Genomic DNA, 26,714 nt, shown 5'->3' with positions numbered 1-26,714 from the left:
TAGATTCTCACCCTTTGTCTGGCATCATTAGGGCCATAGAGATGCAAAGAAAAATAGTGCCTGGAGACAATCAAAGGTGTTTTGCTGCCATTGGTGACACTAGTATTGTCCCAGCTGGTTGGTTGTGGATAGTAGAGTCTCTTCAATCTCTAAGCCCCATGCATCCTTATGTTGGGGCTATTGGGTGAGTGCTGGATTAACCTTATGTCAACTTGACATAGCTAGAGTCATCTGAAAGGAGGGAGCCTAGGTTGAGAAAATGCCTTCATAAGATCCAGTTGTAGGGCATTTTCTTAATTAGTTTGATTCATTAGACTGATTATGGGTGGTGTCACCCAGGGCTGGTGGTCCTGGGTTCTTTTAGAAAGCAGGCTGACCAAGCCATAGAGAGCAAGCCAATTTGCAGCACCCCTCCATGGCCTCTGCATCAGCTCCTGCCTCCGGTTCCTACCCTGTTTGAGCTCCATTCCTGATTTCCTTCTATGACAGACAGCAATGTGGAAGTGTGAGCCAAATAATCCCTTTCCTCTTCAACTTGATTTTTTGTCAGGCGTTTTGTCCCAGCAATAGAAATCCAAACTAAGAAAGATGTCTCTCATGAAAGCCACGGAAGTCACACTGACATGTCCCAGTACAATGCCATGCTGTCTCATGGCTGCATCTTTATTACTCTGCCAAACAACCCTATGGCTATTGCCCTTCTGTGTATATTTTCCCTAAAACTAAGCTTGTGCAACTAGAATCACCCCTACTGGACTCATGACCACTGTAGCACTCACGTGAGTGGTCCTGAGTGCTGGTTTTTTTCCTTCTATGTTCTCAGCCTTTACATTTGTGTCTCTAGCCACTCTCGTGGTCTTTATTTCTTCTGGAGGAGGAATGATTTTCAGGTTAGGAGCTGCGGGCTGTGGATTGGAATATAGGCCACCTGTACACTTTACTTTCTCTCTTTGAAAGTCGGCTGCCTGCAAGGAAAGTGGTTTTCTTTTTGTCTTGGTCCTACAGAAGCGTGGTGAGACTGATGACCACGGGCAGGGGCTGTGATAATCACTACTGCCAGTGGCTGAGCTGGCAGGCCCAATCCTAGGAGTATATTTAACAAGCCCTGAGCCACACCGCCCAGTATAATTCCATTGCTAATGAAATTGGTATTTTTTTGTCTGTTGACTTAATGTTTGTATCTCGCTCTGAATTGACTTTGTGTTGGTTAGTTTTATGTCAACTTGGCAAAAGCTGTAATCATTGGGAAGAGAGAGTCTCAATGGAGAAAATGCCTCATATGATTGATAAGATTTGCTTATAGGAAGTCTGTAGTGCATTTTCTAGATTAATGATTAATGTGGGTGGTCCCGGTTCACTGGGGGCAGTGTTGCCACTGGGCAAAAGGTTTTAAATGATATAAAAAGCACTTGCTGATCGAGTCAGCAGACAGTGTTCCTTGATGGCTTCTGTCTCAATTCCTGCTTCCAGATTTCTGCCTTGAGTTCCTGTCTTGGCTTTCATTAATATCACCCAGGATATGTAAGCCCAATAAACTCCTCCTCCCAAATTGTTTTTGGTCATAGTGCTTTATCACAGCAATAGAAACTGTAACTAAAACAGGTTGTCCAAGACAGATGAGGAATAAGAATACCACTTAAGGAGCAAATAATGCTCCAGCATTTAATCCATTCCTTTCTCTGCTCAAGCAGCCTTGATTCCCATTAACTTGTAAGATGAAAGCATTCAAAAAATTTGAGAGCAGGGTGGCAAGGAGTAGAAGGAAGGGGAGAAGGGGAGGTTGAGGAGAACTTGAGGGAATGGGATAGTCGAGGTGGAGGAAGGACAGATACAAGAGCAAGAAAAGAGATATCTTGATTAAAGGAGCCATTAGGGAGGTAGCAAGAAACCTGGCTCTAGAATAATGACCAAGAACCCACAGGGATGAGCCCAGATAAGACCTTAAGCAATAGAGAGGGTGTCTGAACTGGCCTTACCCTGTAGGCAGACTGATGATTATTTTAAATATCACCATAGAACCTTTGTCCAACAACAGATGGGAACAGAGGCAATGACCCACATCAGAGCACTGGACTGAGCTCCCAAGATCCAGTTGAAGAGTGGAAGGAGTAAGAATATGAGCAAGGAATCAAAGACCATGAGGGGTTCATCCACTGAGACAGTTTGCTTAAGCTAATAATGGTAGCTCATCAACTCCAACTGGACTGGGAGTCAGTTCTGAAGGGGGTTGACAGTTGGGGCAGACTGAGGGGCCACTGATAGTGACACTGGGATTTGTCTCTACAGCATGTACTGGCTTCTTGGGATCCTGTTCTCTTCGGATGTAAACCTTGCTCAACCTAGATGTAGTAGGGAGGGCCTTGGACTTTCCACAGGGTGGGGTTCATGGCCCTCTGTTAAGACTGGAGAGAGGGGTGGGGTGGGAGGGTTTTTGGAGGGAGTTGGAGAAGGAGAGGGAGTGGAAATTTGGATTGGTATTTTTAAGTAATAAAATAATAATAATAAAAGAAAAATAAAATTTCATGGTATTAAATAATAAAAATTTTGTAAGGGTAAAAGAAAATTATGTTAATAAAAATTTATATGTTAAAAAAGAAAGCATTCAGATGTGATTGGTCCTAAATGTCTTTCTCACTACTGTGTGTTTTGTCTTCTTATGCTCTCTACATCTTTCTAAGACTGATCTCACAACTCCTCTTCTTGCTACCATCTTGTCTCTTTGCTGAGGTCTCTATTACCAACACCTTCTCTTCCTTATCACATGAGAAAAGGAAGCCAATTACACCTCAGTGCCATGGACTGTTGACTTCCTGTCAAGCCTACAGGAGACCCAAGACTTAGTCCAATTCATGAACGTGACAAAAATACCCACCTGAACAGGATCTATGGATCCAGCTTCAGCTAGCCCAGGCCTAAGGCTCTCTAGGGACAGGACCAATTGCATTCAAAATGTGCAGCTTGTGAACTCCAGTCTGCATGTTTTGAGATATTAGACATAATAAAACTTATGGAAGTACTGTACTGGAAGACTGAGGCAGGAGGATGTTGAATTTGAGGTTAGGATGGGCTACATAGCAAGACGAACAAAACAAAATAATACAAATGGCAGCAGCATATAATTTTGAAAGAAGAAGGAATATATCACATATTCTGCAACAGAGACTAACAGATTTGTTGTACTCAAAAATTAAACTTTGGTGCTAGACTTCCTTGAAGCCACATGAACAGGGTAACCATGGTGGATAACGTAATTCTTTTTTCCTTTTCTTTTCTTTCTTTTCCTTTCTTTGTTCCTTCCTTCCTTCCTTCCTTCCTTCCTTCCTTCCTTCCTTCCTTCCTTCCTTGCTTGCTTGCTTTTTGAAACAGGGTTTCTCTGTAGCTTTGGAGCCTGTCTTGGCACTAGCTCTGTAGACCAGGCTGGCCTCGAACTCACAGAGATCCACCTGTCTCTGTCTCCTGAGATCAAGGATTAAAAGTGTGTGCCACCACTGCCTGGTGATAACGTAATTTTTTTTTCAAGACAGGGTTTCTTTATAGTTTTGGAGCCTGTCCTGGAACTAGCTCTTATAGACCAGGTAATTCTTGATTATGAAAAACAGAAGTTAAATCACTCAGAAAAGACTCCTTCCAACCCAGTTGGCCTTGTGGATCCATTGTAAAGATGTGGACATCAAGAAAACCATGTGCTCAACACTAGACTTGCAGAAGACTTCGGGGAGATGTTGACGCTTCAATTACCAACATACCCATTGTCAGCTAGCCATTAAGTAGGAAGTGATCATCTCATTTTAGTTCAACTGGATTTGAGTCCACTAGGAGACACACCCCTGTGTGTCTATAAGGTGTTTCCAGACAGGGCTAACTGAGCCAGGAAGACCCACCCTGATTGTGGGTGGCACCATTTATAAGCTGAGTTCTCAGAATGAATAATGGAGAAAAGAAAGCCATGAGCTGAACTCCAGCTTTTGTCTCTCCCAGTTTCCAGGGAGACTGGCACCGGGGGTCCAGGGAGACTGGCAGCTTCATGCTCCTGCTGCCAAGCCTCCCACCACGATGACCCTCAGACTATGAGCCTAGGTAAAGTCTTTCTTTAAGTTGCTTTTGTGGGCGTTTTATCACAGTAACAAAACATTTAACTAATGCATATGATGAGGATGAAGTGTTCAGGTGGGCAAACTCTGACTTGGTCTTGCTGGTGGCTATCACTATGTAGCCTACTGACCCCAGTTCTTGGTTGTCCACTTTTGCACTCTGAGGAAAGAGGCAATGCCTGCCAACATTAACCCTTGTTTTGGTGCTGCTGACATTAAGCTCTCGCTCCTCCTCCACATCATTTCCTCCTCTCTCCGCTCCATTCTCCTCCTCTCCTCCCTCCTCTTTCTCTTCCTGTTCTTCTTATTTTGATACACATTTAAGACTTCTTTAGAATTCATTACAAACCTCAGAATGACTTCAATGATCCTTCTGCCTTAGTTCTCATGCAATATGCCACTATGCCCAACTAATATCGAATGTCTCAGGGTTGTGCGTCCTATGGTCCTTTGCCTTTCTCATTCTTAATAGGAATCACCAAGTCATCATCATTTTGAGTTAACCGAAAACCTTAACTCAAATACATAAATCTGACAGAAAACCTCTAAACAGGGACCGGGAAGAATCAGAACCTGTAATTAAAGGATTGGACTATTTACAATCAACAGTTTCTTTCGGACAGGATCAACTGCATCTAACTGTATAATCTATGAGCTGCATTATGTCCTGTATGTCTTGAAGTGATTAGAAGACATAAAATGAGTAAAGGCTATATAACAAGATTCATGCACAAGTCTATGAGAATTTTCAAAAAGCTCCAGCATAGAAGGCCATGGAGATCAGTGTCTGCCAGGACATGTTTGGCCCATCAAAACCATAGACATCTGAAGCACGAGGGAGCATAGCTAAGTCCCATCACCTGCCTCAGATTCCACAAGGGTTGAGAAGAGATTAGAGATTTGTAGTGAAGTGTGAATGATTTTTAGTCACTCATTCATAAAACTCTATTTATACCTTATGAAATTATTTTGGCGGACAAAATCCAGACATGCTGACTACATCTTAGGGTTCAATGGTCTTGACCCAGTTACACATGTTTGGTCGACAGGGAGCTTTTTCACATGGCAATGGTATTTGAGCAGAGGTTCAAAGGATGAATAAGGAAGGTGGGTGTGGGTGGATCAGGTAGAGGAGTTGGCATGGGCAGAACTCCTGTGTCAGAAAGGACAAGGTACTCGAAGGAAGTCAAAGAAGAGTAAGATAAGGGACATGAACCACGGTGACATTCAGTTTCTGCCTTATTGAAGCGGCTGAATGGTGGTGTCATTTACAAAACCTGGAGCCCAGGAGAGGTTGTCTATATTTAAGAGAACTATGAGAGCCCATGGGCATGTTGGTGGAGCTTTGAGTTGAACCCTTTGCTGCAACCCAGGGCTGTGTTATCTAACAGTGAGTCATACTGTAAATCTCTTACTGAGGGACTAAACATTGGGTGTTACAAAATATTGACATTTGATAACAAAAATCAGTATTAGAACTTAATGTTCATTCCCAAGCATTCCCCATAGGGGGAAGGGCTAGGTTGAGTTGTGGGGATGTGCGTTGACATGCTTGGTGGACCCTTGGTGGAAGGGAATGACTGATGTGCAGAGCCCTGTGTGGGCACATCAGGGAGACAGACAGTGATGAGACTCCCCAGTTTGTGTTTGCAGAGGTTCTTGGGCAACAGAGTGGTAAGAGAGGGTCTGAGGCCTGTCTCTTCAAACCAGACCTGACCCCGCACCGATGGCTGAATCAGATACCATTGAGAGAAAGAGCAATCAGTAGTCAAATGAATGAAATATGGTGCAGAAATGAACTGACTGAATCAATTGACGGGATGGAAGAATCAGCAAAAATTTCCAAACACACAAACGTCTGTTTTGAAAGTAACCACAAGTACCCCAAATTAGGTACAGCAAGTGCCTGCACGGCACCTGCTCCTCTGGTGGTCTGGTCCCTGGGCAGAAAGCTCCCCCTCTTGCCTAGAGCATTCACCTGTGAGTCAGCCTTGGCAAAGAGCAGCCAAAGGAAGGAGAGGGGCAGGAATGTGTTCCCTTCTCTCGTGGGGGCCTCAGGCAAGAAAACAGGAAATAGTGTGTTTGTTGCCCTGCACACTTTCATTCCTATTACGTGTGCACAGCCCCAAGAGAAAACCTCAATTTGGTAGTGCCCTGATAACTACATTCATGAATCACTGGTCCAAGAATGATAAAAATCCAAACAATGCTAGGGAAAGGGAGAAGAGAGAGAGAGAGAGAGAGAGAGAGAGAGAGAGAGAGAGAGAGAGAGAGAGAGAGAGACAAAACAAAACCAAACACAATTTCCATTGTGTTTCTGACTACAGCAACATTCAAGTCAAGGTCTAGCTCCTAACTGGAAATTTTCACTATATTATGAAGAAGGAATTTATATGTTTTAGAAACTTAATAACTACTGTAAAGCCACCAAGTTGAGTGTTTCAGTCTTTTTTTTTCTTTTTTTCTTTTTTTTTTTTTTTTGGTTTTTCAAGACAGGGTTTCTCTGCAGCTTTTTTAGAGCCTGTCCTGGACCTAGCACTTGTAGACCAGGCTGGCCTCGAACTCACAGAGATCCGCCTGCCTCTGCCTCCCGAGTGCTGGGATTAAAGGCGTGCGCCACCACCGCCCTGCTCAAAGTCTTTTTTAAAATGTCCTTCATTAAGGCTAAATGTTGGTACAGGTAACCTTTGAATTTAGCTGGTCAGGCTCAGTAGATTACAAGGTGACTGTGGCCAGGAGGGGCTGGGGACCAGAGGTCAGAAGCATATCTAGTTGTTTTGGCTGGGGCAGAATCAAAGGCCGTGCATGCAGCAGAGAGGCTTGATGATGCATCTGAGTTCTGCAGTAGTCTTTGGGCTTCGCTGGTCAAGGCTGACTGAAGAACCCTTTTTAAATGCTATCATGTTTGTGTTTCTCAGAATATGCTGGTATCTGTATCAGAAAAATACTCCTAAGTGCTTGGAGATACAGGATGGGCCAGACCTTGCTTGGGCATGTTTCCTGCGTCTGTTTCTACCCAGTTTAGTGACATTCTCAGGAACAATATGCCAGCAAGATCCAAACAAGCTTGCATTCCTTTTCCTAAGAAATAACGGGTCCCAACAATTCTGATTTCAAAAACATGTATATAGAGTTTGTTGTTCCCGCCCATCCTTTCTTTACTAGTTACTTATTCCCAGTTTAGGGTACAGAAATACATCAGACTGACACCCTCCTAGCTTTGTGTTTCTCCTTGGCCGTCCTTCATTGAGCCATTTGTTGATTTATGTGCTTATTCATCCATCTACCCACCCTCTCGCCTGTCCATCTATCCATCCATCCATCCATCCATCCATCCATCCACCCACCCACCCACCCATCCATCCATCCATCCATCCATCCATCCATCCATCCATCCATGCATGGTTAACCAGTGTCATATTTCTCTGTCTACCAGACAGATCCTGCCTAATTGGGGAGATTAAGGGAAACAGACACTCACCCCTTACTCCAGCCCTGCATGTTATACCAGAGATGGGAGCCTTTTCTTCTGGGCTTCCCTGCAGCAGCAAGGAACTATGCATATGTGCAGGGTGGGGAACTCAGTCCCCAGTGGGCCTCCTGGCTTGGCAAAGGGAACCTCACACTAAAGGCAGGGATTTTATGGTGGCCTCCTATAGCTGATATAGGGTTTGAGGTAAACACTCCACTTGAAGAAGTATGTTTTTTTCATGATTATTTAAAATAAATATTATTTCCCATATACAATTTGCATCACTATTGCAGAGGTAGAGAAGGTGACTTTTTAAAGCGTGGGAGAACACTGAGCAACTACATGCGATCTTAGCCAAAATCCCAAGCAGTGATTTGAAATGAACACCCCGCCAAGAGTGGAGTGCAGAGTCTGGCGTACCTCTCACATGTGACCCGGATGCGCTCGTCGCTGGATGACTGCTGCTCATCCTCCTTTTCCCGGAAGTGTTCCTGAACGCACTGCTCCTCAAACTCGTGCAGTTTCTTCAGCTCCTCGTCACTGAGGAACAGCTCTGTGTGGGGGAAAAAGTGTGGGGCACGTGAGCACAGCTTTTAGAAGAATCGTTTTGGCTGTAGCTATGCCATTGAGAATTTTATAACCAGGCTTTGATTAAGCTTTAATTCGACCCCACGAATAGACATTTTTTTGATTACTTCAAGTAGTTGTTATTCCCTACGTTCCCCCCCAAAACAAAGTCTGTCACAGTGTTCCAAATGCTATCGGAGCAAAATGGATCACGTTTTAATGAAAAACAAAAGAGAACTGCATCTGTCTGGAAAGTAAAAGGTTTCCCAGAGAACAGTTTGCACATTATTGCATAAGCAGCCAAGCTTTTCTTTTCTTACCTTCTTTAGATGGAGCACATTAATACACTTAAGGGGGTCTTCAAGCATACGGAAGTGGAAATAAAAGAAAGACTTGCGAACTTTAAGTCTCTGGTCTCTGTGAGTTGGCTTTTTACCAACACCATTTACAATATAAGTGAGCAAGGCTAGAATACCCAGAAAACAAGAAACATTCTAAAACACCCAGCAGTTGGACTGCCGTGGTTTTCACACACCTCGGTACTTTGATGAGGCTTCAATGGAAGTGTCTATTTAGTACCTTTTTAAAAAAAATTATCCTGCAAGTAAAAATGAAGAATCCCCAACGTACTCAGCCCACGGTCCCGTTCCTCCTGCTCCCCTTCTTTCTTCTTTCTGCAGCGACCACTGAAGCGCATAATGATAATATAGATGTGGCTCAAAATGATCATGGGTGGGGGCAGAACTGGTCTATCGTGAAATGTCATGATCAGTTGGTATCGCTGGAACTTCCACACTTGATTGGATATTGACTTGACTTCAAAGAAGGTATTGCTTTAAAGGAAGACAGTTTTACAGTTAGTTCCTAATGGGATTTCAGGGCTCTCTGTTCCTTGGGTTTAAATGACATCATGAGATGGACTTAGCGCAATCTCACTGAAGCAGATTCCTCGATCATCTGATTTTTTTTAGCCTTATTCATCAGTGTGGATTATCCACGCTCAAAGACATATCAAGTATGTTGAATTTTGGTTTACACTGTTTTCTTGAAAATGCACACCAAACTTTGCTGATTAATATACTCAATGTGTTATTTTATGTTTTAAAGTTACTTTGAGAAAACTTTCCGTTCAAATGACTAGATGACCTACTTTTTACTGTGTAGATGATCAGCTGATTAATTATTGAGCTTATTTGAGGGTGCACTATTTTGGATGTGGGCAATGTAATCTTTGTCATATTTTAGCTTTCAGCAGGAGTCAGTCAGCATGTGAACGTTGGTACTGGAGCTTTAAGAAAAACCCACTATTGTCTGGAGACCTTAGTATTCTCTTTTCTCAAGTCTCAGCCAGACCCTTGTCTTGTTACATGGTATGACTTTACAATTCTAGGGAGAGTTAGAAGATGTTTCGTGCTTGTGTTTTGGTTTTTGAGACAGGGTCTCATGTAGCCTTGAATTTGTTGAATTTGAACTTGTTGAATGGTCGAGGATGACTTTGCTCTCCTTGATGCCCTTGCCTCTATTTTCAAAACCCATCTTAGATTGTAAAATAATTTTTCAACATCTTTAAAGTGTTGTCAACAAAATCAATGCATGTTAAATGGGCAGTTTTATTTAAAAAAAAACCCTTTATTTAGTAATTTAAGCCACTCTACTGCTCTGACTGATAAGATTTGATATTTTATATATAAAATAATTATGAAAGTAAGTATTTTTGTCTCCCGTAGTGAATGAACAGCACAAGTTGCTCAAATCTTCTGTTGCTCAGGAGACTTTTGCATAAGAAATTATCTCCATTAGTTTAGAATGTGTGCTTCAGTGTTAAAATACTAGCGAAGATTCAAAGTTAGTATAGTCAAGTGCTGACACTTGATTTATGTCTACACTGAGCAAAATGACTGCAAACCCTATCCCTTTTTAAAGTTTTAGTAAAGTTCTCTGAACGTACTGTAGGTATCACCATAACTTTCTGACCCTGAGCTGGAGCCCTTAGAGCAATGAACAGCAGCCACGAGGCCTCTGTCGTGATCCTTACTTGAAAACAGCGATCAGGAGGTTGACCAGCAGGATGTTGGCCACCAGGAGATAACAGGCCATGAGGGCAGGTGTGAGCCAGGCACCAGGGATGCAGGGAGGGAGCCGCTTGCCTTCCTCATCATAGAGATTTTCACCACAAGGAGCTGAAAGAAAAGTTTGTTGGGGGTGAGCTTGTTTTGTTTATGTAACAAAAAGAATAAACATCTATTAAATGTGTTTTAAATAATCTTTTTCTTTTGGGGTGGATACATATGTGTCTGTGTATGCACATCTGTGCATCTGCATGTAGAGGCCAGATGCTCTCCACCTTACTTTTGATGCAAGGTCTCTCTCTGAACTTGCAGTTTGCTATATTGGCTCCACTAGAGCCAGCAAGCCCCAGGGATCTTCCTGTCCGGTATGTGTGGCTGCACCTTGATTTTTCATATGGGTTCTGGGGACTCGAACCCAGCTCCTCATGCTTGCAGTAAGAACTTCACCCACTGAGCCATCTCCAGCCCTATTTAGTTTGACACCGTCTTACAAATTTGAGATCCTCTGGCCACAGTGCTAGAATTACAGCTATGCACCCCCACTCTTGACTTAATTTGATTTTTGTATCTCATAAGCAATAATTTTCTAAACAAAGATATCAAATCATATAAAGAAGGTAATACATTTATGTTTTTACTTTGGGATAGTCATAGTGAGCTTGTTGCATTTGTAAACATTTTCCATTTTCTTACCATTGTATCCCCTCACTATGTTTAGAAGCTTTATTGTTCATTTGGTAGTCCTGGGAAAAATGAGCACAGGGCCTTGCACATGCTTGGCAGGTATTCTACAACTTAGCTACACCATGTATATAATCAGCTTTTAGTGATGATTAAATAGACCCATTAACCATTATTGTATCTCCCTATGTTGTCTATTAGAATCTTATTCTGTCATTTAATAATTTACCATTAGCTGATGCTGTCTTCTTGTGATTTTCTTGCTTTCATTGTACATTAACTCTGAAAACACATTTGGTTTCCGGTGTGACATAGGAGTCCCTGCCACCCTCTCAGATCGACTATGGAGTCTTGTTTGAAAATGAATCCTTCCCCTTCTGTTCACATAGGAGATCTATTTCCCAAAGGGGGAAAACACAAGGATCCCAATATGGAACTTAACAGTCTGCAGTCTAAAAGAGTACTGGTCTCAGGAAACCAAAGCCATATTTAAAACTAGGATAAGACCATCAGTAAACAGATGAGGAAAAAGATTACTTAGGAAAACCCTTCACAAACTCACCCCACCAATTCCATGTGAACTTACGATTGATTTCCATGGCGTAGACTAGACAGTCATTGGATATGAAGAATGCATTTTGTTTTTTGATTGTCCCAGGAGGGGAGAAAAGAAAACAAGATGATGGGTGAGAGGAACATAAAATAATTTACCATCACAAGAATTGCTTTGCTGCTGAGATACACAAAGACTCAAGCCTGCTAGAATAAATGTACCTATTATTAATTCTGAGAAACAGATTTCATGAATATCCATCTAGCCATATGTCTATAAACAACAGTGTGAGCTCAGAAGTTAAGCGCTGGGAAGGCATGATGTTGCTTCAGATGATCCTTTGAACTTTCGAGTGTGACAATCAAGCATTCCCTGTATCCTGCCATGAACACCTCAACAGCACAAATAGAGGCAAAAGTACGGGGAAGCAGTCAGATGATGAGCTGAAAACCTGCACTGAATGACGTTACTGAAAAAGTATAGTCTTTTGTTTACCTCATTATCGTCTCTCATTAACCAATGTGATTAAAAGCACGAACCATAAAAATACCACAGCTATATCTGTAGTCCAGAAACTTCTGTTTGTTGTAAATATATATGTTTGATTAAATTTGTATTTAGACCAATTTCTCACAAGGTGTACCAACCACTTTCATCCCCACCTTTCTATTTTTCCAGTCAACCTCCCCTCCTCCCCACAAATCTCACTCTCGTATTTCTTCATTCGTTTTGGCCCACTTAGATTTATCAGGACCACCTGTGTGCCCATGAATTTGGAGCGAATCTTTCGGGTCTGGTAGGCTCAGCAGAGAACACAGCTACAGACAATGATTCCTGCCCTCCCGCGTCTTTCCCAGAATCTACTGATAGCCAATAGTTCAGAGGTAAAGGATCGCTGTGAACATCTCCCATTTCCTCGTCTTGTTGGTAGTCCTTTGTCTGGTGTTGTCCCTATGCAAGTAACTATAGTTGTGAGAACTTGATTGTAAGAGCTGTATTGACTCCAGAGAATGGCATTTTGTAGCGCATCCTTCACCCTGTCTTCATGACATAAAGGGAGGGGAGCAAAAGGGGTAATTGGAGGAAGATAAAATAAATTTTCTCTCTTATAATATGTATATGCATACATATTAAATATATACACACCTATGTAATAGCAAAGCAGAAATGGGGCTATTTGAAGGGAGGAAGTGACCAATAAAAGAAGGGAATAAAGGACAGGAGGATACTGGGAGGGGGGACAAATAAGAGCAAGGTACAATGATATGTAATGTGAAAAATGTCAAAATGAAGTCCATTCTTTTGTATGCTAACTAAAACACAATAGAAAAAAACAGGGAATAATAATATGCTTACATAGGCTAAGATACTTTCAAAACAAAATTAGATTTTGATGTTCTGATTTACAGCACAGCAAAGCTACAGTAAATGGTTAAATTTGTTATATTTGTAATAACGATGACTTTAAAAGCTACAAAGAAGTTACTAGTCCAAACTTGTGTCCGCAGATATACTGACAACTTCGTATTTCACATGAGAGGAGAGTGTTTTTAACCTCCTGCTTCTAAAGAGCAGAACTCTGGAAGCAATAGAGACACCATTGGACTTGGTGCTTCATGACAAAGGATGAGGGGCAAGATGTGGTCACTGCATGGAAATAGAACTGAAGTTCCTGGCTCATTAGAATCCGAATTGTCCTGGTGAGATGGGCACAAGGACATCTGAGCTTCACACCCTACAATACAGAGGCACTGTCACCTACCAGCTTTACCCGACAAGGAGCTGGGGCTTAGAGCCCGTCCTCGCATGCAACCTATTTGCTCTACTATATCCAGGTTATCACTGACATTGAAAACTGGTACTCCTGCACACCTGCATTGGATTGTCACACTGTAAATTTGTAAAATCATGTGTTATTTAAAAAATAAGTAAATAATACATTTTTTAAAAGAACACCCATGGTGAAGAAGAAATATATAGCTATATGGGAAGCAGTCTGTGGTGGCATGAGGAAGAGGACCATATGAGCTGTCACCTGCTGTGCTCACTGCCTCATGGACTAAGCCTACCTTCTTTATCCTGGTGTGGGAAGATATCAGGGTTGAAGACAAATTAATGGACTGGGGTTACATCATGTGAGGTAATGTATACCAGCTCCAGGGAAGAGAATCTCTGAATTACAGAGAGTGGGCTTTAGAGAAAAAGAAACAGCCAGTACCTCAAAATCTACACTTCATAGTCTGTACTTATGTTTTCATAAAATAATCCAGTGCTTGTGGCAGAATGAAAAATACTTTACTTCCAAATTAATGAGCATTCTTCCATTGACACGCAGCTAAGTGATGATCATCTGCCCTGGAAGCAGGGAAGAGAATCTTACTATGAATTCTAGTCTTACGGTCTATCTGGTCTGCAAACACCTCTCCGTAGATCATCCAGTAGGGCATGTAGAAGATGTTTCGAGCCAGTTTCCAGGAAGGCTTCTCCTCTGGGTGCAAGATGGCTTGGCGAGCTACTCCAAAACTCATTAGCACCACCAGCATGATGACCACAAAATACAGCATGTCGATCATCTGCGTAGGAAGAACAAGCATTCCTCAGTACTGACTCGTGGACCAAGTTCACTTTGGCTCGTGCTACTGTGCTCCCCAAAGGTGTCAGTTTAATTGTGGCAAAAAAAAGCTTCTTTCCCATCTTTCCTCCTAACCCAAGGATGATAGCTTTTTATACCCCATGCAAAGCTTGTGTCTTATTCCAGAACCCTGATGCCTTCAGCTGCTTGGGCTCATTCTTGCTTCTCTTGTTGCTGCCCATTGCTCTAGTTCAGTTCTAGAATGCCCCTTACCAGAGGCATTTGAATAATGTTTTCTAGTTTGCATCTAGAATACCCCTCACTAAAGGCTGTGTGTTAAAGGTTTGGTTTCCAGGTTGACGTTATTGGTCGAGTCCAGGACAGAGATGGAACCTTTGAGATTTGTGGCTTTGTTGGAGATCCTTAAGTCATCAGGAAGATGATTGGACCCCATCTCCTTCCTCTTTCTTTCCTCCTTGCTTTATGCTGTAAGCATGCTTGCTCCAACATGTACTCTTGCCATGAGGAGCTTCCTTGACACACACCCAAAGCCACAGGCTCAGTCAACCGTGACTGTGACCAGTAATAGATGTTTTCTTTTATAGGTTGTATTTTCTTACAGTGACAAAAGCTAAGTGACACGCCCCTACACAGATGTTCTTCTGGTAATTCTAAGTGCAAATAGAGAAAGGGCTGGCCATGGTGGCACGCAGCTTTAGTACCAGCACTTGGGAGGCAGAGGCAGGGGGTGTTCTGTGAATTTGAGGCCCTGCATGGTCTATGAAATGATTGTCATGTCGGTCAAGGCTACATAACAAGACCCTGTCTTACAAATGAAAAATGAATAGAGGCAGGGAGGCCTCATCAGAAAACATGGGAGTTTCTAGGAACTACAGCAAGAGAGGATTCTTCTTAGAAATAAAGGCATGAATGCTGAGAGGACAGCACTCCAGATGCTAGACAGATAGAACTCCCATTTCCCTCCTTTTATGTGCTGCTATAGATTGAACTAGGGCCTCACCCATTCTAGGCAGGAACTGAACTACATTGCCAGTGCTAAACTACTGTAACCCCCAATGTAAACAACCCCCCTTTTTAAATGTATGGGTGCTTTGCCTCCAAGTTTCTCTCCATCACATGTATGCAGTGCCTACAGAAAGTGTCAAATCACTTGGGACTGGAGTTACAGACGGTTCTGGCCAACATGTGGCTTCTGGAAGAATAGCCAGTGCCCTTATTCATTGAGCCATCTCTCTAGTTCCTATAATCCCCAATTTTGAATGTCCCTGAGCATTAGGGTCCTTCCTGGAATTAACTAAACAATACGTCCTGTAGCTCAAATATACTGGCTCTATTGAAGTATTTAAAAATAATTATTATTCTGTTATCCTATTTCTTGATTATTGCATAACTTAGAAGGTTGCCTTTCTTCTATACTAGCCCTAACATAAATCAGTTTAGTTATGTAGGGACAACTTGCTGGGTCATAGGTAGTCTTACATTCTGTGGCCTGTTCTCAAATAAATGTCATCATGGTTGCAGCTCAAACTAACGGCACAAAGAACATACGACCACTACCCCAGGCCAGAGCTCACGAGCCAGAGTCTGTTGGGCCCCAGGTAAGAGCCAGGCTTGGGCCCCATTGTCACTGGCTTCTGCCAGAGGCTAGGAAGTTAGCAGTCTGAATTGTCTATGAAAGCATTCTGAAAATGGATGAATCTTCCTGACACATGAAATCCACACCCTGCCGTGAAGAGTTTCTATGATGGTCCCAGCCTCCAAGAGGCAGAGCAAGTATACTGAGATACAACTATTGCTGCTGAATTATTTTTAAAAAGTTTAAATATTATTATTATATTATATTATTATGTATATGGTGCTTTGCCTGTATGTATGTCTATGCATACAGTGCACTCCAAAGCCAGAAGAGGGTATTGGATCACCAACACTGGAGTTACAGATGGTTGCATGCCACCATGGGGATATTGGGAATTGAAGTTCTTAATTTTTTTTTTTTTTTTTGGTTTTTCAAGACAGGGTTTCCCTGTAGTTTCTAGAGCCTGTCCTGGAACTAGCTCTTGTAGACCAGGCTGGCCTCGAACTCAGAGATCCGCCTGCCTCTGCCTCCCGAGTGCTGGGATTAAAGGCATGCGCCACCACTGCCCAGCCCGAAGTTCTTAACTTTTGAGACATCTCTCCAGCCCCCTGACACTGAACTCTTACTACATATACGAAACTTAGGCTTCTTATGTCCTGGGACAGCAAAACAAATTCTTAGAGAAGTGGAGGATATTTTCCTTTCTCTTCCTATCAAAATATAATCAGTACAAAATTGGAACAAATTTGATAAATGCTTGATCATCCTACAGTTTAAATATGCTGTGAAAGGAGGGATATGTCATATATTGAGTTCCTGGTACAGAATCAGAAATAAATGTCTATATGTGTGTGTATAAGAATCTTCAACTCCTGGTTTCCTGTTGGAATGTATTAAGATATCAACACGCAGGGTAAATGTACATGTTAAACCAGCTGCAACGGAAAGACCACGTGAAATCAAAGGAAGCCACACCCAAGCCCGGCCCAGTGTTCTAATGCCAGCCAAGCTATCTGGTTACTCATGGGGAGCTATTACTAACCATCTTTCCGATCATCATCACATACGGACCAAGGTATTTGTTGACACCAAAGATGTCTAACACTCGGATGTACCAGAGGATGATGTCCACACAGTAGATGACCCGGCCATAGCCCATGTATGGCTGGTTCTGGAGACGCAGGATTGCCCCGACCATGAACATAGAAATGGCCACGAGGTCCGTGATGTTCCAGTACTCCTGAAGCCACACTTTGATTTTCTGGCTGAGTTTGCCTGGTTCCGACATGAGGATCTAAAAGTAAACCCCAAAGAGCAGTAAGCGGAGAGGGTCCTATCAGAAACCTCATCTTCATTGGAATCTAGGAAAGATAAGAATGCTGGGACGTTTCAGGGCATCTGAGCCCTTTGTGACTCAAGATCTCCACACATGAATTTTTCAGGCCGAGGATATATCTAGAGGGGGAAATTCCATGGAATCCTCTGTATTCTTCGATTCAGGGATTTTGTAGACACGGGAAATGCCTTCCAGATTGTCCCCTTCTGACTGTAATTAGAGCAGCTACCTTTTGATTCTCTTTTTAATTATCTGGACTCGTGCCTGCTGACTCACATTCCAGAACTGTAAAGAAGGAAAACTCTAGAGCAGGAGCAAGTTCTGTTACCGCAGAGGGATGACCCACCCGGCAGAGACGGCTGGATGGGGCTGGGAAACACAGGCTTGCCAAATTTTTTTCTCAAGTTAGACATGAGAAATCAGAGAAAGTTGAGCCAAGATTTTTCCTCCTGCTTGAGATCCTATCCTTTTGCATCACCACTGACTTAAAGGACTCTTCCACAGAGAATAGTGGGAGCTATTCCACCAGCAGAATGCACAGCCATGCACTTGCAGTCATGACAGGCACAGTGGAGGCACGGCAGGGGACAAGGAAGCCATGCCAAAGTACCCTTTCAACTTTGAAAATCTTGGGTAGATCCCTGGATCCAAGGGCCAGCGGGGTATTGACCATCTACCAACTGACATAGAAGGGCTCACTGTCTCAGCAAGCCATGCGTACTGGCTGACAGCTGTCCCATCTTTCCTGGAACGATAGGTAGGATCCAGATCTTGACGGAGGGTGAGCAAGATGGTAAAGACACTTGCCATACGAGTCTGGTGACCTGAGGCTGATCACCTGGGACCCACATAAAAGTAGAAGGATAAAACTGGCTTCCCCAAATTTTCCTCTGACTTCTCCATGTGCCCCCAATTATATAAAGGTAAGACCGGCATCTAGGGAAGTCTTGGGTGTAGCAGCTGCAGAAACCTAATAGAGCCCAGCAATGGAAGAAACAACGGGAGTCATGGAAGAGGATGGAGTGTAGAATTCTCAGCACTCTTGATTGCCCTGCTGTCCCTTGACTGACGACATCAAACTTACTCTACTGGGTGAGGTCAGTAGTCATTACAAGATAACGGTATTGGTTCTGTGTCCACTGGGTAAAGGTCAGCAACCTGTGCTGTGTGTTTCTTCTCTGTAAGTTCATGTTCTGCCTGGATAAAAACTTGCGGTTTGTGAATGAATACATTAATGTCAGGCTTGTGGGTGACAGCTCATTCCAGGTAGCACTTCCCTTGCTGTCTACAGAAACTGACGCTTGGCTTTCCATTTTAAATAAAATACCTGGTTGATGTGAGCCATATGCAAGAGCATGTCTGTTCTTTTACAGCACTTAGTTTAAAATCCAGACCCTTCTGTTTGCAGCAGATGCTCTGGGCCCCGCCCAGGTTCCCTGGAGCCTCTCACCAGGTGGGCATGCCACCCAATTTACTGCAGGTGCTGCTGGGAGGCCCACACCTGCCCCTTTCTGGGAGGCCCGCCCTCGGGTAATTGGAGTCACCGCTGCTCTGGGAGCCAAACACTGATGTGGGTCTGAAATTCCTCTCCCTCCTTGCAGGGTGGATCACCTGTGGGGTTACACAGAGAACAGCCTCTTTCTGGAGCCACACCTCATTCAGCTCCTTCTCCTGCCTCCTTCCCCTATTCCCTCTCGCCAAGAACTCTTCTTCCATGCACCTCTGAAACAAGGCACCAGCTATGCGAATGCACAGTGCAATGCAAAGTCCCAAGTTATAGCACCAATGTTGTTCCCGGGGCTCGGGAGGGGGAATCTGTGAGCGAAGTGCCTGTTGGACAAGCACAAAGTCCTGCATGTAGATGTCTGGAACTCACGTGAAATCTGGACAAGATGATGTGTGCCTATGAGCCCAACATTGGGCTCGGGCAGTGATGGGGCGGGGGCTGTTGCAGAGACAGAGGAATCCCGGCTTTCTCACCCGTCAGTCTAGTCTAAGACAACCTATATGCTTGCCCATGCAAGTGTACCAACCCACACGGATGGGTACACTCACTTGCACACACACACACACACACACACTTTTAAAAAGTTGCCGTCTCAGTTTTAATCTCAGGTCCCACAAGACTGCTGAAAGTTGTGGCCACTCGTACTTGCTGGCTCATGTCAAGTAGCTGGCAGAATTTGCTATACCTCTTCCATACACTCGAACCTATTTTTTGTTATCATGCATCATTTACGTTGCTTTGTGTTTCGAACTGTGAGTTCAAAGTCAGTCAGAAGGAGGAGGCATGTACATCTGAAACAAGCGAATAGAATGACTCCGGGAGGTGAGGCCTCACAGGGAGGGCCCTCGGGCAGCCACCGTCTGCACACAGCCCTGCGTCAGTAACACCTGAAGCCGAACCCAGCAGTTAGTGGAGGAGGGATCGTTCTTTTCAATAATCACCTCTCGTATTTTCTCTAATGCCAGGCTCACAATGTAGGAGATGACGATCCACTCTTGAGGGGAGGGCCATCCGTCCATCCGCACCAGGATAACATAGTTAAACAGCAGCAGGTAGCCCAAGTAGGAGATCTGAAGGAGAAAAGCTGGCGGTTGTGTCTCAGAGATAGCATTCAATGCTTCATCTACAAGAGGTTCTTTCCTTCCCTGCTTAGTGGATACCCTTCCTCCGTGCCCATCACCAGTGCAGAGATTGAAGTAGGTTGGGGGTGTCACACAACTTGGGGACCAAGCAGGCCCTAGAGCCCATGCTTCACCATAGGCTTGTCATGAAGTTGCAGAAACCATAACATACAAGGGACCTTTTTTTGCTAATTTGCTGGTGTGTCTTCTACATTCTGGGGAAAATGGCAAAGGTGACTTAGCCTTTCTGTCTCACACAGCTCGTTCTTCTATCTCCCATTGTAGACAGACAACTGAGAGTTTAGAAGAGAGAACATTCGGATGAATTGTCTTCTGAGGCCCTCATCAATGGGCAAAGAACTTCTCACTTTCCAGCGGCAGGTCTGTGATTTTTCCGTGGCCATAGCCAATTATCTTTTTTTGACAAGAAGAGGGGTAGAATAGAGGTGGGGAAGAGGTGAGGCGAAGGGGCATAGCTGGAAGGAGGTTCTCTGCAGCTGGATCTCAAAATGGCATTGTGACCAAGCTATAGAACTCCTGGCACAACACTGGGATTGCATGTGGGTAGTCATGCTCCATCTAGAGAATGCTCCAGTCTGTTCTTGTGTCCTGTCCTGCTCTTGCTACCAGTGAGCCACATTCTCAGAGAGTATAGCTCTCTGGCGAGAGAATGACCCACTATGGCCCAGCGTATTGTTTGGTGACAGCTTTAGAGAAGAAAGTCTTTGCTGCCCTTCTAATTGTGTATCTGGGTTCAGCCATGCTATTGTTCCTAATGGAGATGCTCCCATTGGCCCATGCGTTTCCAGCCTGTGGTGCAGCCTTTAAGAGCTGCAGCCTAGAGGGAGGGCAGTGGTGGTGGGCCTTTGAAGGTAACATGGGGACTCTGGTTCTTCTTCTACTTTCTGTTCTATTCCCATCTGTGAGAAGTGTGGTTCTGCTCTGCTGCAGATTCCCAGCTATGATGTATGACTTTACTACAGGCCCAGAAGCACCAGGGCCAACTGACTACGGGCAGAAACACCAGAACTATGAGCAGAAGGAACCCTTTCTCTTTACATGCTGATCAGTTGTTGGGAGGGGGCAGGTTATAGTAACAGAGAGCTGACAGAAGCTATAGCCTTTTTAACAACTATGTCATTTTAGTGGAAAAAATGGGGTCTCTGCGTTGACCCTAATTCACAGGTCATTTTTATTTTAAACATTTTTTACATTTACTTTTAATTTTTTTATGTGTATGGGTATTTTTCTTGCATATGTGTCTGGGCACCATGTGTCAGTGGAAACCAAAAGAGGGTGTTGGGCCCTTGGAACTGGAGTTACAAATGGTTGTGAACCACCATGTGGCTGCCTGGGATTGAACCTGGGACCTCTGGAAGAGTAGACAGTGCTCTTATTTGCTGAGTCATCTCTCCAGCCCCTGTTTTTTGTTTCTTTTAAAGTCAAACAAAACTTCCTCTAGTGTCAATTACTAAAAGTATTTTTAAAATCCTTTCCATAAGCGAATAGAATATGCCTACTTTGCTTAATGAAGTGGCCATGTGGGGCTAGGGTAGCCAATAATCCTGCATCTATAAAATATATGTGACAATATATTGGGATCTAATTTAAAAATTCTCAGTCCTATTTTTTTATGACTCATTTTATCTTAATGAACCTTTGAACACTTTTTGAAGCTCTGAAATTTTTCTTGATTCTGATGTAGCTCAGTAGTCCCCACATGACCAAGGGCAATCATTGGGGAGAGCCTTACTGTGTAAAACCAGAACTTGACAATGGGCGCATTATAGAACTCGCAGATCTTTGTTCCAATGGGGATGCTCCTCTGCTTTTTGTGCTCATTCTCCTCATCCCCCTTTCTCGAGCCGGCATCTGCATTTGCATCCTGGAAAATAGCATAGCATATGGCAGGCAGGTGTGAAAGGCCAACCCCAGTGCATGGCAGGCAGTCTGCAGGTGTGTATGGGTATTTTGCTTGCATATGTGTCTGGGCACCATGTGTCATAGGTCATCCCCAGCAAAGGGCAGGAAGTCTACAGGTGGGAATAGGTCACCCCCCAGCAAAGGGCAGGAAGTCTGCAGGTGGGAATAGGTCATCCCCAGCCCATGGCAGGCAGTCTGCAGGTGGGAATAGGTCATCCCCAGCCCATGGCAGGCAGTCTGCAGGTGGGAATAGGTCATCCCCAGCCCATGGCAGGCAGTCTGCAGGTGGGAATAGGTCATCCCCAGCCCATGGCAGGCAATCTGCTGGTGGGAATAGGCCATCCCCAGCACATGGAAGGTGGCCTACAGGTGGGAACTACCTCTTTCCCAGCACAAGAGGCCTTAACAATAGGAAATTCTTCTAGTGCCCCTATTAGCAAGCCTTCTAAGTCCATAGTAAAACAAATCTAAACACTGAAAATGAGAGCCACATGACCCTCTTGGGAGCCATGTGACCCTCTGAGAGCCACGTGACCCTCTTGAGAGCCACTGACCACATTCTCCTCTTCTTTTTCTTTGCCGTCTTCATTCTCCTTGGATGTTTGATATGAGAAGTCATCGTATGTTCGGAATTCCAAGAACAGGATGGTGGGTGGAAGAAGGATCCCCATGATCACCTAGGTGATGAGGAACAAACCCAGTTTTAAGCTAAGATAATCCAAGGAGAATCTAGTCTCTGTTAGTTGCTCTTTTTGTATTGGGATGAAATACCTAAGAAAACAAGTTATGGGAGGAAAGACTTGTTTTAAATCAACATAGTAGGGAAGAGACGAGGAAGGGAAGAGGAGAGGAGCTGCCATCCTCGTAGAGAGGGTCAGGGCCCGAGCCTGTACTTTGTGCTTTCTCCCTTTTCCCCCTTTATTTCATCCATTTGTAGCCTATGCACTGATGCTATCCACAATTTGGGGGGGTCTCCCCCTCTTGCCCTTAGTTAATCCTTCCTGGATATGCCATCATGGTCAACCCAGAGGTGTGCTTTACTGATTCAACGACCTTAGATACCAAAACCTGTAGGCGCTTATGGTCATTAAGTGACACAATATTTGCATAAAATCTACACACATCCTTCCACATACTTTGAATCATGTCTAGATGGCTGCTAATTAAATGCAATGTAAATGCTGGGTTAAAAGCTGTTCTACTTTATTGTTTGGGGAGTAAGACAAAAAGGACAGCGTGTATACATTCAGGTCAGATATACTTACAAATGTTAATTTCTTTAAAAAAAAGAATCACACATCCATCTATTGTGTGTGCATGTCACATGCCACAGTGCATTTGAGGGATCAGAGCACAACTCTTGCAAGAGTTGATTCTCTCCTGCAACCATGTGTGTCTTAGGGATTGAGTTCAGGTTATCGGGGTTATAGCAGGCACCTTTGCCCTTTCAAAAGCCCTTAAAGGGGTTTTGTTGTGTGTTCGGTTGATTTCAAGAACACGAAATCCTGGGAGCTGGAAGGCTGACTGTACTGTTGAAGTTGTAAAGTTGGACTGCTCACTTGGGTCACCTAGGAGCCTGGGTTGTCCCCACCCTGACAATCTGTGTCTTTATGTGCTAGATACTTTGGTAGAACCACAGGCCGTGAGAAGTTTGGGAATATCCACTGAATTTCTTTTTTCAAAAGAGGAGAAACGACGAGCAACGCTGTGTGTGATCCAGACTTTAAAAAGCAATGTTTAAACATTAAATCCCCACACAGGTAAGTCGGGGTTGAGGCTTAGCTAGAATTTTGCCAGTGTGGATGTGTCCAGGCTGAGGTGAACTCACTCTGCAGATCAGGCTAGCCTTAAATTGTAGCCTTTTCACCTCGGCCTCCCATGTAGCCAGGATCCTGGGCATGCACCACCAGTACTGGCCCGGTTCTTCACCTGGTTTAGATGCATCTGCTCTCCTTGTATATTTTGCTTGTTTTTCTGTTGCCTCGTGCAAGCTAGGAACCCAGGGCCTCATGCAAGCCAGGCAAATGTTGAACCACTGAGCTACATCCTGGCTCTCCTCATATGTTCTAAAAAGCTGGATCAAGTAAAAAAGTAATCCAGATGTTAAATGTTTTTCCTATCAAAACGATGCTTCCTTTTCTGCTGCCTTCTAGATTTCATTCCCTCGATGAGGTGTGATGCCAATCCAGTCTTCATCACGTCACACTTGACCTGTTTTCTTTAATGCTTTTAAGATCTCCTTCATTCAGAAAACAAACTATTTGTTAATATACAAGGCTATCTACAATAGCAATCTAACAAATTGGTGCTTTGTGTAGAATTTGATAGCAAGGCATAGCATCTGTATTTGTAAGAGGTGGAAGTTCTTCTGCTAGTCACTATGCCATACAGGATGAGTGCCGACCTGAAATTTTAAGTACCCCCAAATCTGATTTCAACACAATGCCATAAGTGGGAAATTCCACACCGAGTTAATGTAATGGGCCATAGTCAAAATGCAGGCACCCTAGAAATAGTGAATAAAATATACCCCAGGCTGTGTATATAAAGCAAATGTGGGACAATTAATTTTGCAGTGGGGCTTGAATATCATCTTCAAGACATCTTATTATGTCTATGTAAAAATTCCAGACCTAAAAAGAAATTGAAAACAGTTTTGACCCCAGACATTTCGGATAAGAGATAGTGAACTTGCAGTATTTTGCCTCTATTTTCAGAGAGCCCATAAAATCGATATAATAGAATCATTATATAGTTGGATTCGCTGCCAAATAAAACCTTTTCTCAAGATAACCTAAGAGTTTGTTGACTGGTTTTTCTCTCAACACACCTTCTTCAGACCTTTCCATTGCTTTATGTTCTCCCATAAGCCATGTGTAAGGGCGCCATGTTGTCAGTTCAAACACAGAGGGCAGAGCTGTAGTTTGACTTTTTAAGGTGAATTTATTTTATGCATATGTGTCTGTGCACTGTGTGCATGTTATGCCTGAGGAGGCCAGAGAGAGCATTGCCTCTTCCGGAACTGGAGTTACAGACAGTTGCTAACCACTGTGGGGGTGCCGGGAATTAAACTGGAGTTACAGACAGTTGTTAACCACTGTGGGGGTGCTGGGAATTAAACTGGAGTTACAGACAGTTGTTAACCACTGTGGGGGTGCTGGGACTTAAACTGGAGTTACAGACGTTGTTAACCACTGTGGGGGTGCTGGGGATTAAACCTGGATCCTCTGCAAGAGCAATGAGTGGTTTTAACCATTGAGCATTGAGCCCCCTCCCTGGCCCCCAGGCCTGTGCTTCAATAGTAGATTGGTGACCTGTCTGGAGAGCATGCTCCAGCTGAAAACAAAGACAGTGACAAAGAGCTCTGTAAGCGAAGCCCACTGGCTACAGTGGGGCCAGACTGTCTGGCCACCTCAGCTCTGGTCTTGTCCTGTACTGACCAACTCAGACCCTGGGAAACTTAATCGCTAAGCTTCGAGTTCTTCAACTGTGCAGTCAGAACCGTTGTAGTGTCCCCTGCATGGGGATGCTTAGGGGGGATACAGTGGTGCCCCTTATCTCTAACCACCAGGATGCCTGACATAGACGCTGCTGACCTCTGTGTCCTCTGGGTGGGGTGTTGCCTACGTGCCTGCAGCATTGCCACCTAGTAGCTAAGCTAACGTGCCATGCATTTTACACCCTCCCAAGCGGAGTCAGCAATGCTCTCTTCTTTGCGGCCCTAAATAAGGAACTTCTGGGTCACGTGAATACAAGCACTGGGATGTTGTGGCAGTTGATGTGGTCACGGAGACATCTACCAGGTGACTAATGGGTAGGCGCAGCATACATTGTGAATACTCTGGACAAACAGATGATTTATGGTTTTGGGGGGAGGTAGAGTGAGATCATGTGAGACTTCATCACTCTGCTCGGATCAATACACAATTTACAACTCAAGCAAGAGGATGAGGGTGGAGCTCAGGGGCAGAGTCTTCATCTAGTTTACATCAGGCCCCTTATTGTCCCCCCCAAACAAGTGAAAGAATCTTATGAATTGATTATTTCCTGAATTTTCCACTTAACATTTCTAGGCTGTGGGTGGTGGGGTGACTGAGGTGGAGGAAAATGGGCTCCTGAACCACAAGGCAGCTGTGGATGGATTAGGCTACTGCTACTGAGCTCAGCCTGGTGTTCCGTCTTGGTGACCCTAGCTTAATGTCCGCATCACACCCACCTTCAGGCCAGGGTTCTTCCGCATACGGAGCCTTCCCATCCACATGTCCGTCAGCAGCATCTGGCTGCAGGTGTGAGCAATGAAGTCCCGGTGCTTGGCTGCCACAGCCAGCTTGAGGCAGGTCGAGTTGCTCCAGTTTTTGAGCTCGTAGGTCAGAAGTTTCATGGCCACCTGCTCATCGTGCTTGTAAGACTGATCTAAGAGCTCCACAGCAAGCTGCCCAAAATCTCTGTGGGGAAGAAGATGTTGGTGGTGATGAAGCCACAGTGGCTATGAGTTTGTACTTAAATGTACGTGTCCATGGGGATGTGGGGAGCCATAAGACACAGAACACGGGATTGAAAGTGGCTTTAATGTCCTCTTTAAGGTCTTAAGACCTGTCACCAGAGGAAGGAGACAGCAAGTAGCAGGATTTATGATTGGTCAGAGAGGGAACAGGTTGCTCTTCTTGCAAACAGGGCTTTAGGTAGACCTAACTATGTCCTTCAGGAATCGAATGGGGTTGGTGGAACACCAGGATGGCTTGTGAGTGTTCGTTAGGCGTTGCAGGGAGGGGCTGCTTGTTTTTAAATGTAGCTGCTGGACATGCACCTGCATTGACACAAGCCAATCATTTAAGCCGTGTGCTCTTCATGTATCATGTAAGACTTCAACAAGGCATTGATTGCAAGGTAATTCAACATGCTCAGTGCAATGAAACAAAGTGTAGTTGTCATAGGGCCCAGAGCAGGACATCTGATTGCCAATGGCAGGGTAAGTGTAGGAGTCAAGGGCATGGAGAAGGAGACATAGCTGTATTTTGAAAATAGTTTGTCCCTTTTCCCTCATGACCACAATTCCAATATTTAATGACAGTGATAGCCATTTCCCATTTCTTTGACTTTTTGCATGAGATATGATTAAAATATGGCCATATAGTGATCATTCCCTTCTGGTTTTGCTTCTCCATTTATAGGGCATTTTATTGAAGTTATAAAGATGAAAATGAAGGAGGGAGAGTGGCCATTCC

At 44.0% G+C, this 26,714-nt stretch overlaps 1 protein-coding gene across 2 annotated transcripts in view; it reads right to left on the bottom strand.

The window, feature by feature from the left end:
- Trpm1 (transient receptor potential cation channel subfamily M member 1) overlaps nt 1-26,714 on the bottom strand; it is a 113,652-nt gene that overhangs the window by 9,269 nt on the left and 77,669 nt on the right. Inside the window, exons 17-26 of one of the 2 annotated variants that reach the window (XM_038313418.1) lie at nt 25,706-25,934; nt 22,044-22,166; nt 21,320-21,451; nt 19,387-19,515; nt 16,645-16,896; nt 13,814-14,006; nt 11,467-11,487; nt 10,166-10,310; nt 8,761-8,963; nt 7,984-8,116 (exon numbers count right to left, since the gene is read on the bottom strand). In XM_038313418.1, coding sequence (XP_038169346.1) covers nt 7,984-8,116; nt 8,761-8,963; nt 10,166-10,310; nt 11,467-11,487; nt 13,814-14,006; nt 16,645-16,896; nt 19,387-19,515; nt 21,320-21,451; nt 22,044-22,166; nt 25,706-25,934 — 1,560 coding nt within the window. The remainder of the gene's footprint in view (nt 1-7,983; nt 8,117-8,760; nt 8,964-10,165; nt 10,311-11,466; nt 11,488-13,813; nt 14,007-16,644; nt 16,897-19,386; nt 19,516-21,319; nt 21,452-22,043; nt 22,167-25,705; nt 25,935-26,714) is intronic. The other variant, XM_038313419.1, reaches the window with a different exon arrangement.

This window comes from Arvicola amphibius, chromosome 12, assembly GCF_903992535.2.
Source record: "Arvicola amphibius chromosome 12, mArvAmp1.2, whole genome shotgun sequence".
NCBI classification, from domain to species: domain Eukaryota; kingdom Metazoa; phylum Chordata; class Mammalia; order Rodentia; family Cricetidae; genus Arvicola; species Arvicola amphibius.
The sequence above is the reverse complement of the archived record's forward strand: the minus strand, read 5'-3'. Positions and strand labels throughout refer to the sequence as shown.